Source organism: Barbus barbus, assembly GCF_936440315.1.
Source record: "Barbus barbus genome assembly, chromosome: 35".
In the NCBI taxonomy this organism is placed as follows: Eukaryota; Metazoa; Chordata; class Actinopteri; order Cypriniformes; family Cyprinidae; genus Barbus; species Barbus barbus.
In genome coordinates this window covers 14,009,975-14,024,103 of record NC_136763.1, presented here as the reverse complement: position 1 = coordinate 14,024,103, position 14,129 = coordinate 14,009,975, and the positions used below count along the sequence as shown (strand labels likewise).

At 37.5% G+C, this 14,129-nt stretch overlaps 1 protein-coding gene across 1 annotated transcript in view; it reads left to right on the top strand.

Annotated features, from left to right (window-relative positions):
• LOC306854938 (myoD family inhibitor-like) overlaps positions 1-13,627 on the top strand; it is a 30,303-nt gene extending 16,676 nt beyond the window's left edge. Inside the window, exons 4-5 of the mRNA XM_079393257.1 lie at positions 11,649-11,924; positions 12,063-13,627. Of these exons, the coding sequence (XP_079249383.1) occupies positions 11,649-11,924; positions 12,063-12,316 (530 nt within the window). The 3' untranslated portion in view covers positions 12,317-13,627. The remainder of the gene's footprint in view (positions 1-11,648; positions 11,925-12,062) is intronic.
• The last annotated feature ends 502 nt before the right edge of the window (positions 13,628-14,129 follow it).

The following is a 14,129-nucleotide window of genomic DNA, read 5'->3' as shown; positions in this document are numbered from 1 at the left end:
ATGCATTATTAATATGGTGAATACTGAATTTGATCTTTTAATATTACCGTTTTAAATATATTACGACACTTTAAGTGTTTTTGCAACGTTTTGTCGCACTGTTTATGATTGAAATATTGCTGTGGGTGCTTAATATGGATTGCAAATGGCCAAAACTTGCATTTTGTTCTGAAATATCTTTTTTTTATTCTTTTGAGAGGTGATCTAAAAATTTGCGGCTGGGAAACAGATGAAAAATGTACACCCTTGCAGCAGTTCTGTGGATGTTTTTCCCTCCAAGTCTGAAAACTATGAATTGGCATGGCTGTCATTCACGTAGGCTGTGGCACGTAGGTAATCACAGCATGCCGATTCCCGAACGCCTAAATGTTCAAATATACGTTATTTTTATTAACACAAAATGTGACGCAAAAACAGTATTATTTTTAAAATTAAAGTGGATTTGGGCATCCTCTATGACACTCGCTGTGAGAAATACCACAAGCGGAGTGACACAGATAATGAAACATTTGGAGTTCTGGTATCACTAGAATATCACACTCTTATCAGCCAGTCAGGTTTGAGGACCAGAAAGAACTGTTGTATAAACCAGTATATAACATACAATGGTAGAAATTTGTGACCAGTAGAGATTTTGCTGTAGCTTGGTAGATGTTGGCTATGTTCGAATGTGAGAGTTTCCAAAATGGATAGCGCTAATGTACAGAGTAGAACATGCCTCAAAACAAGTAAATATGAAAATTTGTTCGTAAGGGATGTTGAATTTCATATTATTGCTTATGTGAGGTGAGAGTGTACAGTGAGGTATATTCTTTAAATTCTAAAAACCATTTCATTTTAGTAAGGAGTTTCAATGAAGTTAGAAATATGTTTTTGAAAGAAGTTTCTTATGCTCACCAAGGTTGCATTTATTTGATCATATATTCAAAATTAGCATTGTGAAATATTGTAATTTGTTCAATTTTAAAATGTAATTTATTCCTGTGATGGCAAGGCTGAATTTTCATCAGCCATTACTCCAGTCTTCAGCGTCACATGATCCTTCAGAATTTTTTTTTGGACTTTATAAATATCTTTACTGTCACTTTTGATCAATTGAATGCATCCTTCCTGCAATTTAATGCATCTAATATCTCACATTTGCATTTAAACTCAGGGCGTGATCTGTAAATTTTGGCTATTTCCACAGATGGCTAAATGCAGACTTCTTTAAAAGAAGTCATCAAAGCCCAGTCTTAAGGCCCCGATATACTTCAAACAAAGTTAGTTTTCGTTCTTCGTTTGGGGACAAAAAGAAGTTCGAAAAGACTGAGCGACGGTATACTGTTTTTGAAAGTTCCATCACCGCCGCGCTGCTGGAGGCGGGGTGTAGATTAATGTAAACATGTCGCAACGCTCACGCGTATGCCCTAAACACAACAACGATGCAATGATGGTGTATAGGTCTTTTATTAAACTGGATAAATTACTACACGTTTTTATGTTTTATGTGGTGCGATCGTACAGCTGCGGATATATTTGTGGCCGCTCAGCTATATGACATAGTGTATTTATGTTGCTAGTGACTTGGAGATGTTGTTCTCCTGCCTGACCTCAGTTGAATGAGAAACCAACCGGGTAAAAAACAAATCGCATGTCAAAGAAGGTGGAGCTCCAGAACACACCCACCAATTGCATAATCGCCACGGACCAATGGTAGCTCAAAGGTGTTTAGGAGACATAACGAGCTCCCCCAGAAAGTTTGATTTGGTGAGCTGTTTCGAACTGCCGAAATAAATTCAAAACGAACTTTGTTTCGGCCTGATTTTATTCGAAATTATGTCATATCAGTTCATTCTTCGATTTCGTTTGAAGTATATCGGGGCCTTTAGCCCCATTGCACTGGTACTTTTACAGTTATTGCTGGGGAGAAAAAAAGCTGACTGTGACTTCCTGTAAGTGTTATTCCATGAGGAATAAATAGATCCATGCAGGACCCCAACGAGACAGCCGTCACAGCCGTGTGTTTGCACACTGTCACAGGTTATGTGAAACTTACTGAGAATAAGTATGACAGGACAGGCCCTCACTGTGTTGTGTGTGGTAGGTGAGGTCTTGCTCTGGTTGTCCAGTCTGAGCCCGTGCGCTGACACATTCCAGACACCTACTGCTGCTTATTTACAGGAATAATTGTGCTGGGGTGGCTACAGCTGAGCTCTGCGGCCATTTCCTCTCTCACCTTCACCTCCTCCTGGAGACCATTACAGTACATCTGAGCATATGACCAGCTAAACTTTATCTTGCAGGAAACCAAGGCATCGACTAAAAACAAAATTGGTTGCGGTGGTTGCAAGTACTGTGACTGTAATTCTTGCAGAGACTTTGAGAGCGGAAAGGCTTGTAACATGATCTCATTGTCTCTTCACAGTCTAGCAACAGTTAATTTAGAAAAATGATGTTGACAAAAGTTAAATGGTCTTGAAGGCATGTGTTTAATAGGCATGTGGAAGGCGATCACGCTAACCTGGTGGACGTTAACTACGCATATGACAATGATACTGAAAGCGCAGCTCATGTTTGCCCACTTCCACAAATCTGTCACACTTTAGTGTGTCATAATGTGTAGATTTGGTGTGACGGTATGACATTACGTGTCTAAAAGTTTCCAGTAATGAGCTGGCCAGGGTGCAGTGGAGACTCTCTACAGGCTGATTTGTGTAAATGCTTGGCCACAGCATCGGGGTGTTTAAGACCCTGCAAAGGCCCAGCGGTCCAGGTCAGTAAGAAGAAAACATAAAAAGGAGATTATCCATCCTGCATTTCTTGGCTTGGTCCATGCACATTTTTAAAAATACCCATAAAAATGGCAGCATTACGATTGCTCAACTCAACTTGCGAACTCCTCAACTTAAATTTTTTTTCTCTGCAAACTTGTCTCCCTTGACTCGTGTGGTTTTATTTGCAGATGGACCCGTGAGATGTGCCTATTTGGGACTCGTAAAATGTTGAACACTATTGCATCATCTGCTTTATAAGAAGTGTGCAATCTTTTATGGATCCATATGTGCTTCGAGGCAGGCGGTTGCTTATTTATCTTTTGTTTTATTTGATTTTTGCATATATAAGATTTGCTTCTCAATGGTGATGTTGCAAGTTTTATTTTGTGCAGAAATCAGCTTTTGTTGAAAACAGAAGTGAGAAGTTTCCAGGTCCAAATGCTTCAGTTCAGGGCAATGATGTCATGGATGTTGCATGCGTGTCTAGACTGAATGGCTTTGACAGGCTGTGAGAGTGCAGAAAAAGGCTGTTAAATTCACTTTTTTATATTTTTTTTTACTTTGGATCTGTGTGTAGTGTGAGTGAGAACATGAGTTCAGGTTCAGGTTCAGGTCCTCTTACAGAGTCTGAGTTGATGTAAGTGAAGATTGTTTTTACAAAACCATTTGCTGATTGCCTTTTTAAAAAATGCTCACTCATACTACTACAAATGTTTTAGGGCGTAAAAAGATTAGTACTTATAGATTTTTTTTTTATAGAGCTTAATATCCAACATTTGCATTAATACACTTAATTCAATATATTAACAGTCTTGGGGGATAAAATCTGAGTATGAGTAGGGCTTCAGTAATGCTTGCATAAGGCAAGAGACAGGTCTGTCCACTGGCCTGAAGTTCTCTCATTGGCCTTAGGCCACTGGGTCATCCTTATTCATGAGCCATGGGATGAATTTAAAGACATGAATTTTCTCTAAAAGCCAATTAGCCTAATCTACCTATGACATCTGGTTTTAAACTCACCCTGTGTGATGCAATTACATAATGACTGTAATCAGTACTGGCTGTCTAGACTGCTGTGTTTGTTTGTGCATCAGTACACTCACTCTTACACTCTTATCAGCAGGAGCGCTTCAAGATATTTATTTTATCAATGTGTTTCCTTTGAATCGATCATATGACCGTGCCACTGTTCTGATTGTAGGGATGGGAAGATTCCCCGATTCGCTCGGTTCATCGGCAAAAAACGTTAACGATACGATGCATCGGTTTAGAAATTGTGCATTGGATACAAGTTGGCATTTGTACTGCGATGCATCATTTCAAACATCGGCATCGGTAAAAAACGATTTATTTATATATAATTACTAGTGGATACGCTATACGTTTATTGTTTAGAAAGTGACCAATAATCTGTGACCAATTTTTATATGTAGATTGATTTCTCCTCTCGAAACTGTGTCTCAAGCGCGTTCTCTCATCACCGCGGCGCGTAAATATGACGAATCACAACACTGCGGAGACCTGAGGAAAAACTGGGATTAAAATCCAAAACCTGATTTGAAATAACCTAGCAAATCATTCAGGGCTAAAGCGATAATGTAATATATAAACGACAATATAAGTTCACACAATCTTAACTAATTTGTGCAAGCTTATTCTTAAGCAGTCCTTAATGTCGATCATGGCTCAAATCGATCCACCATGGCAAACAGCGAATATATTTGTGCTGTTTAATGCATTTGAGACGTTTTGTTTTCCTCAGTGCATAACTGACATGTCACGAGTATATTTTTCATCTGTAAATGTTAGAAAGTCATGCAAATATATCCATTTTGCTGTCAGGAGTGGGCTTATGTGAGTGGACGAGTCAAATATGCATTTTATGATAGCAGTAACTGTAAAGGGACTATTGTAATGGGTAAATAAAATGTAAGCTAAAACAGTCCCAATTACTAAGCTCAGAGGAGTTAATGTGTGTTTCTTATAGCAGTTAAAATGTAGTTGTAATTTAGTGATTTTAACTTTTAGTTTAGTGACTGTTGATGCTTTAAAGAGCAATGTTAAATTGTAATGTTCTAATGCTATCTGTTCAAACTATAAAAGGAACAGCTGTTGTAAAACCAGAGAGAAAGGCTGCATGGCTATGATAGTATGAGAGAGAGTCAGTGGTAATATCATTGTGTTCCTATTGGCCAGTGAGCTCAGCTTAGCCTGACAGTTTTCCTGCCCTGAACCAGGTTAGCTTTCCAGCATAAGTAGCCACAGTGACTGAGGTTGATCTTTGTTAAATTTGCTTTATGGAACCAAATAATTTTACAGTGAGTCAGACTAACTGAAATAAGCCTGGCCTATGTGGTAAACTTGTTTTATGAAACAAGCCTAGAGGCGTTAGAAGTCAGAAGACACAAGTTAATTTATGATTTGCTGTCTGTCTGAACCAAAGAAATAAAAGCGATCATATTTTTTCCATTGCATCGAATCGCATTGTTGAATCGAATCGAATTCGAATGGAATGCTATGTATTTAGATGCGTATCGCATCGGCCTCAGTTATGGAGATGCACATCCCTAATAAACAGGGAAAACGGCTTTTGAGATGGCTTGAAAAAAATTTAATTTGGTCAGAGAATAGTCTCATTGCATATCTCGGTCCCATTCCCATTCCCATTCAGTTCCTGTGTCTCACTCATCACATCATCTATTATCACTTTTCAGAGGGGTCGGCATCAGGAGAAATAAACGACTTAAAGGAAGAGGGGAAAATGCTGGCTTAAATTACAGCTTTAAAATTCCCTGATTAGAGTCTTCATCGCTGGAGATTGTCATTGAAATGAGCTCAGGCAGGATGGGATTAAAGACTACTTGGTCTTTCTTGTGAACCTACTGTATGCTGTATTTTTTTTGTTTGAGGCCACCCTGTAAAATCTGGCTCTATCATTTATCCCTTGCCACATTTAGATGTTTTCTTTTTCTTTTCAGTTACGACAACAGACATCCTTGTTTAAAAAGTAGGGGATTTCCTTCACACTGGTGTGAAGATATGGTGCTTTTATTTGCACCATCTGTCCTACACATTGGTATTTTTTATTTATTTATTTTTGCTCTTGAAGCTGTCATGTGTTTGTGTTTTCATTTTGTATCAATGAAAAAATGCTGACTCACAAGCTTCTGTGGCCCTGCGGGTTTTAAACAGAAGGTAGTGTTACTCACGGCTGTTTGGGGCAGTGGGGGACTTTAAATGAGGTGTTACGGGAAGCTTGGGGCCCTGGGCAGGGATTTTAAGATGAGATAAAGCAGCTGACATCTGGGGGTCTCAGGGGCCCAGAGAGGCGCATGTTCAGATGATATAGTGGGTCATGAGTGGTTCTGCACACCTAGAGAAACTTGACATCTCAGGCTCTGAATTGTTCATTTTAGACAGAATGGGCGATGCTGAGAACTGTTGATCCAAGTGCTTCATCTATGATTTTGGAAAATATATAATTTTATTCTTAAAAAAAGAAATATTTTTAACTTTTTTACAAGCAACCTGAAGATGATTCACCCCTTGTCTGAATGTCCCCACCCACAGATGATTTCAGACTGCAGTGTAATGCACCAATGAACTATTATTTTAACAGCGGAAGACTATTTAAAGACAAGAGACCTTCCGTAAAGCCTCTTCTAAAGAGAATTGTTTCCTCTGTGATTTACTTTCTGTCATTTGTCATCAACTTCACACGCTCATTCTGTCCACCTCTCCCCCTTTTTTTTCTGTTGTTCTGTGGTTTTTGGGTGCATGGTAAATAATGAAAGGCGGACAGGCAGTCTCTTCCAGTATCGTATATGTATATGAATTTTGTTCAGGATATGAGAGCACAAAACATGTCGTAGTTTTGCCCTCTGATTTTCAGCAGAGAAAATTCTGGCTTCTGTAGAAATTTCTGTCTTTCTGGCAGATGCCCAGGAGACCGACTGACGCTGCCTGTTTACTGCCCTAAACACAAATGCGCACAATCAAAGTAACATCCCCGAGTCAAATACCTCATCCAAAAACTGCAGCACAGGATAACACAAATATGCCCCAGTGTTACTGTGGATTCAATTCCTGACCACCAACTTTCCCAAAAAATGCCCAGTGGTCTTTAAATATGTTTACACCCTTTAACCGCGTGTGCACTTTTATTTAGGTCAAAAAAGTTTGAAATGCTGTGGGTGTAACTCAAGCAGTGTACAATCCCGTGCTGTGCTGAGAGCCACTAATGCATCTATTTAACCTTGAAATAGGCACTTTGAAAGCAAGTTTGGATTAGTCAAAGTGAAAACAATGTGTTTTTGTGAAACTGTTTCTTAAAATTTTTTATCTTTCTTGAAAATGTTTAATTTTTCTTTGGCTGGATTTGAAAAGCCATTGTGTTATTGTCTAACAAGTTTCATTTTCAACTTCTCACTGAGCCACTCTGTAAAAGACACCTAGTCTTACCCTTACCCTTAAGAGTGGAACTTTCATACAGTAGCCTTCATCGAGTGCTTGGCATTCACACCTAAATGCATTTATGTATTGTTATAGGAGCACTTGAGTTTTAATGTCTATTGTTTTACTTTGCAAATACTCCTACAGCAATATCCAGATATTTATTGAACATTACTAAGTGGAACTACAAAGCATTTGTACCCTTTGTATCATTATTTTACTTATATTTTTACGTGTACCTTCATCTCTGTGATTTGAAAGCACTGCTTCTTAAGAAGAGCGATGCACATCAGAGATTCTGTGTTTAAAGACATCAGCGGTTACTAATAAACACATTATTTATCAACATAATGTTTTGAATTAATGCTACTGAAATAATCTCTTATGCTCACCTAAGGCTGCATTTATTTGATCACAAATACAGTAAAAACAGTAATACTGTGAAATATTATTGCAGTTTAAAATAACTGTTTTCTTAACCTAAAATGTTCAGTAATTTATTCCTGTGATGACAAAGCTGAATTTTCAGCAGCCATTACTCCAGTCTTCTTCTTCTTCTAATAATAATAATAATAATAATAATAACAACAAAAACACATTATCATTTGTGAATATCTTGCTTTTAAAATATTTTATTTTCAGGATTTCTTGATAAATAGAAAGTTCAAAAGAACAGCATCTGTTCTAAACATAACATGTAACATTTTAAATGTCTTTACGCACTTTTGATCAGTTGAGTGCATTCTTGCTAAAAACAAGCAGTCATTTAAAAAAACAAAAAAACATCTTAGTTTCCCCACTACTTTTGAATGGTAATTGTAGATGCCAGACCACAGTTGTGCTATGAACCTCTCCAGCAGCTGGTGGTGATGTAGATGAAGTATTTCAGATTTACTGTCTTTGTCTCTGTGTATGAAAGAATCACAAAGAATCACACATCACAGCTTCAAATGTCAGACATAAATCCATGGTGAACTGTAACTGTTTCTGAAGGGCTGATCCTCCAACTAGAGCTGGCAAGCTCAAGATCATACACATTAAAGCCTGGCAAACAACGGGGGTGGAAGTTCATTATAAACACCCCGCCATTCCTACACCGAACATATGGACTCAAGGGAGATGTTTACCTGCTTGAAAGAAGGAACTGCTTTCACTTCTAAAGAAATGCTGGCTTTCAGTCTTTTCATAGACTCTGACATTTCATTTACTTCATATGAAGTTATCTTTTTTCTTTTTCGTCGTCTTCTTTATTACAAACCGAACATCTGGAGTAGTGTTTGAAACAGAAAAATATCCAATCAGAGTGAATTTGCTTGTGGTCTGACCTCGGCCAGGCTCCAACACCAGCACACTGTGGGCATGTGTCCGCTCAGCCATTATCTAATATAGCTGTTTGCCAGTTCTGTCTTCTAGAGACCTTCGAGCGTCAGACACCGTGAATAGAATGAGGTGTGTTTGTGTATGTTTTTCCTGGACTCTATCAAGTCCACATGCCTCCGCATGGGCACCAGACGTCTTCCTATGAACTCTGGCTCTCTCAATATTCCCTTCAGTCGTTTCTCATATGACCTGAAACATGCGTTAAAAAGTCAAGAAAATGTTTAGTGCAGTAATAAGATGGGATTAAATACTATCATCATTCACAAAAAAATATAACAAAACATTTCACGTAAAAGGTACATTTAGCCTTTCTTTGATTTGGGGGTTTATTTCCTTTGGCTCTGAAGGTCTGCATTTCACATAGTTTTTATTTTTTCCAGAATAATTAGTCCATTGCGGTGCTCAAGAGTAAAATATACGAAGTGCTGTAGACTGCTTGCCAAAGTCAACTCCACGAGCAGTTTGTGGAGGAACACTAGAACATTTGTAGGCTGTAACCTCGCAGGGAGACGGTGTCTGAAATTCAGAACGCCAAACTTTTGGCCTCATCCTCACACCCAATGCAAAAAATACTGACGTTTTAATCATAACGTTAGTCTTAACTTAGCTGATATACCTCTCCTTTTGTTTTCATTACCCTGATCAGGCTGCCCTGCGCGTATCGTTGTACGCACTCTTTTGTTTTCGATGGCAGCCTGCGTGGATTGTGGTCCACTTTTCAAACAGTTGTCCACCATACGGTGCCCAGATTCAAGAGATTAATTGAGTATTTGTTTAATCAGTGCCTGTGCCCGAAACAAAGCATTTATTTTTAATTAGAGACTTTTACGAGACTTAGAGAGAGTGGCTGAAAGTTTGCAGATACTGTATTTTTCAGAAAATAAATTGCACCTGATTAAGTCTTACAAGTCACATTGTATTATTATATTCAGAAATAATGTAAAATGCCAATAATTATAAAAGAATAAATAAAAGAAATATTTACAAACATTACAAACCATTTAGTCCCCTCACTCGCAACAAATCATTTGAATTTAATGGTCTTTAGAACAAGACAGGAATGGTAATTATAATTATAAAACCAACATAAATTATAGTGACATTCAGTATGAACAGCATTTATCATAAATGCCAAGTGTAAACAAATGTATTTTAAATTGAAACTACCGGCATGTGGGAAATATGTTAAACAAATAAACTGGTCCATGCACCACTTCCATTTATCTCTCATTAATTCAATTATATAGGTCACTTTGGAATATATTACAGCATGTTTCAGAGGAAGAAGAAAATCTAGACATCCTATGTTTAAGATTCTTTTCTGTAGAGCTTGATTATTGCATTTATTTTAAAGCCATTCTCTACTATAAAATCACCAGTATTTGGACCCCTAGACATCTGCGGTTTTATTTATTTTTCATTTTCAAGGCACACAGTAATGTGCTTGATTTGTGTATGTTGTCTTGTCATTTGCTCTCTGTGGGAAATGAAGTATAGCGGGGATCTCATATTGTTTGTTTGTTCCTTTGTGTACTCTTCCTGCAACTCTGAAGCAATAATATGCAAATCCATTCTGGTCTCTTGATCTCGGTTTATTAATTCCTGTTTCTTTGTTTGTTTGCTTGTCTGTTTGTTTTGGACTGTTTCTCTTTGGTCCTTTGAAGCCAGTTTCGGGAAATCCATCATATTGAAACCATACACAACCAAAAATGAAAGGAAACATTCAGTAAACAAACAGTAGAAGAGAAAGATGAACATGATAGAGTAACTAAGAAATCATGAGCCGTCTGAAATCATGAGCCGTATCATTGTGTCTAGTCATAGTCCACAGTCTAGACCCCATGCTTACTGCTGACCAGCAAGCACCAAGCGGATATTGTAAACACATGTGCTTTTCCGTCAGGACCCCTGTCCATACTGAATGCTGAAGGCTCTTTCCCAGAAACAAACTCTGCTTTGGCATAAATCTCAGTTAGTCTTGTCCTTGTTTCCTCCTGTGGTTGACCTGTTGAAAACACTAAGACTGGGAGATAAATTGAGCTTGCTGGTTTTGTTGTTTATTTATAAAATTAAGCAACATGTGCTTTTCATATACTCATTAAGTTTCCTAAAACCTCATTAGACTAGTTTTGTGATCTGACAGATGTTTTAATAGTCTCAAACTTTTCAATAAATTCTAAATTTATCTTCAACAATTTATAACTCAACAAATATATATGTGTGTGTATAATATTTTTAATAATAATAATAATAAAAAATGTAATCAGCTAAATGTTTTATAAATACTGTAAAGGTAATGTTAAAATATAAACTGTTAAAAGTGTAAATTCAGAAATATTGAGATACTACTGTTCAAAACTTTGGAATCAGTAAGGTTTTTTAAATAAATTAATTAATAGTTTTTCTTCAGAAACAATGTATTAGAATGACCAAAATAAACAATAAATAAATTAATGAATTAATAATAATAATAATAATAATGGATTATGGATTCCACAAAAATATTAGGCATAACAGCTATTTTCAACTCTGATAACAAATGTTTTTGACCACTAAATCAACATATTAGAATGATTTCTGAAGGATCATGTGACACTGGAGAGTAATGGCTTCTGAAAATTGCTTTGCCATCACAGGAATAATTACTGTTATTACTTTACTTTTAATGTTACGTTACTTTCAAAAACATTAAAAAAAAAAAAAAAAAAATATATATATATATATATATATATATATATATATATAGTGTGTTCTTGACTTTCTATAACTTTCTATAAGATTTACGATGAAGACCTAATTACAAAAAATTGTAGCACACTACCTCTTCCTTTCTGTACAGTGGCCCTTTTTTGGAAGTTGATTGGTCCATGTGAGAAATGGCTAATTCCATTAGAAGAAACAAGATGTTAACTAAGTTTACTAGCCACAAATATGCACCTGCTGTTTTTCTTTTACACAGCCTCAGGCTGCAAAAGAAGAATAATTACACAGCAGCAGAAAAGCTGATATAAAACCCAGCTATATCTTTGCTCACCTTTTTGTTTGCTTTCTCTCTCTCAGATCAACCTCAGGCACGGTCTACGCCCATAGACCCCACGCTACATAACTCAGCTGAATCAGCGGCGCTGCTGAGGAGAGACAGCAAGCCACACAGCAACGGGGTCAGAAACGGAACTTTTTCACGCGCTGCCTCGTCATCCTCTTCATCTTCATCCACAGCCAATAAAAACCCCAAGAAACTGCAGTCGAACCCATCCATCAACAGTCAGAGCAGCAAGAGGAGCAAAGGAAGCTCCAAATCCAACAGCTCCCAGATCCCCATAGAGGCCCAGGATGGTGAGTCAGACCTCACTGCACATTAGCCCTGATTGTTTGTACACACTTTCTTTCATTTTCAGGAAGTTTGATGGATGCAGATAAACATCCCTAGCCAGGGAGATTTTAGTTGTGACTAACTATCTATCCTGCGTCCAGATTGCTGTGTCCACTGCATCCTGGCCTGTCTGTTCTGTGAGTTCCTCACACTGTGCAACATCGTGCTGGACTGTGCCACATGTGGCTCCTGCGCATCAGACGACTCGTGCTTCTGCTGCTGCTGCGCTTCAGAGGAATGTGGCGACTGCGACCTGCCCTGTGACATGGACTGCGGCATCATTGACGCATGCTGCGAGTCTGCAGACTGTCTGGAGATCTGCATGGAGTGCTGCGGCCTGTGCTTCTCCTCCTGAGTCTCCCGTAGGGGGCGCTGCCTCTTTCACTGAATTGGGACCTGAGAAGAAACAAGCAAAGAATGACATCTTATAATCTGGAGTTGTGAGTTAGCTTTCTTTTGAACTGTCTTGCTAGCAGAAGGGTTAGTCATCATACACTAGTGGTGTTATTCTGCAGTCATCTTTATACATATGAACTCTTTCTGGGCTGGTTTCTGCTTAAAATGTTTTGTTGAGTCTGCATTGGCATGATGCTGAATACAAATACATCCAAAAGACTTGAGGCCACTGAGAAAAGCCAAAAAACTTTCAAAAATGTCAGTGTTTGTTAGTTATTTCAAATTGTCTTTGTGCCAAACTTTTGATAAATGCACAATCCACAGCCATCCAGTGGTTTAAGAATTTCGCAATGATGCACACCATAAAAGAGCTTGAATTGCAACATATCCAAAGATCACATACGCATTCAAAACTTCCCCTATTTTGCAATGTTAATCCCAAATATCACCTCTCCATACGCACACTTACTGTAGTACACTGGTGTAGTCTTTTAAATATTACAAAAGCCATAAACTGTGAGTGTGAAACTCATAGATGTATGCGAGTGGGAGAAAGATGCGTGTATTTAATATATGGTGCCATACTACAGTTGTATCATAGATTGTATATAAACGTGAAAAGAATCCTGTCACTCTCTACATTTGGTCCTGTGATGTTCTTATTCTCACTCTTTCTCTCATCAGTCAATCAATCTTCTTACATACTGGAATATTATACTGTAAGCGGTTGTGAATTGCTCTGTATTTTTTCCAATGTGAAATGTTTTGTAATTCCAATACTTTCCATTTAAATCAGTTGTGTGTGAATCTAAATGTTAAATTTATGTATCTACCTATTGTTTTAGTGTTAGCAGTATTATTTTATCTTTTCTATAAAAAAACAGATTTCCTTACTGTCTACATCTAGAGCAGCACATGCCTTCAACACCCCATAATCCAAACCATAAACTGTACATAATCATCTCACAGAATGCATTGATTTGAATTGTTTACATTTTAAGGACACCTCTATTCTTGCTTTGAGGTAGACAAGGATAGGTTTTTAACTGGACAAGACTGTACAGCAATGGAATAAAAGAACAGGATAAAATAAATCTATTACTGTTATATTTGGTGTGTTTTTTTATATAGCAAATAATCCCATTGTCTGGTATCAGAGTTCAAACCCCAAAATGTACCCAAGGCAGTGGTTTGCATTATTTAAATTTAGTTAAATCTTATTTTATTATTAAAGGGTTAAAAAAACTAGAAAATAAAGATGTACAACATTAAGCTGTCGCCATATTTTTGAGTTTAATTACAACACAAGTACCAGAAGTACATAAAATTAGTCTTTTTTTAACCAAAAAAAAAAAAATAGGGAGCTTTGGAGTCAAAAAGGTTGAGAACCACTGATCTAAGGTCCTTTCATGCTGGGAAATACATTTGTTCTCTAAACAGCATCTGCTTTACTTGCTCATAACTGAATCACATCATACACACTGGCATCTTGTTAGCATTTGTTACGCATAATCCTCATATTTTTGTCTTATTTTGCAATTAGCTGTGTGAAGTTGTGTGTTAAAGACTGCTGCTTGGATAGGCATCGCCTCCAACCTCATTTCTGTTGCCCAAGAAAGTTCTGTGAGGCTTAGGCAACAGAAAACAGTGTGGTTTAATAGGCTCTTAAAGGGCTGCCAAAGTTGTTGAAGAGGAATGTCTGTTCGAGGCAACAGTGCAGTGTGTGATAAGACCTTCTCTGTTACATCTCTTGTTCACTTTGACTCTCTCTC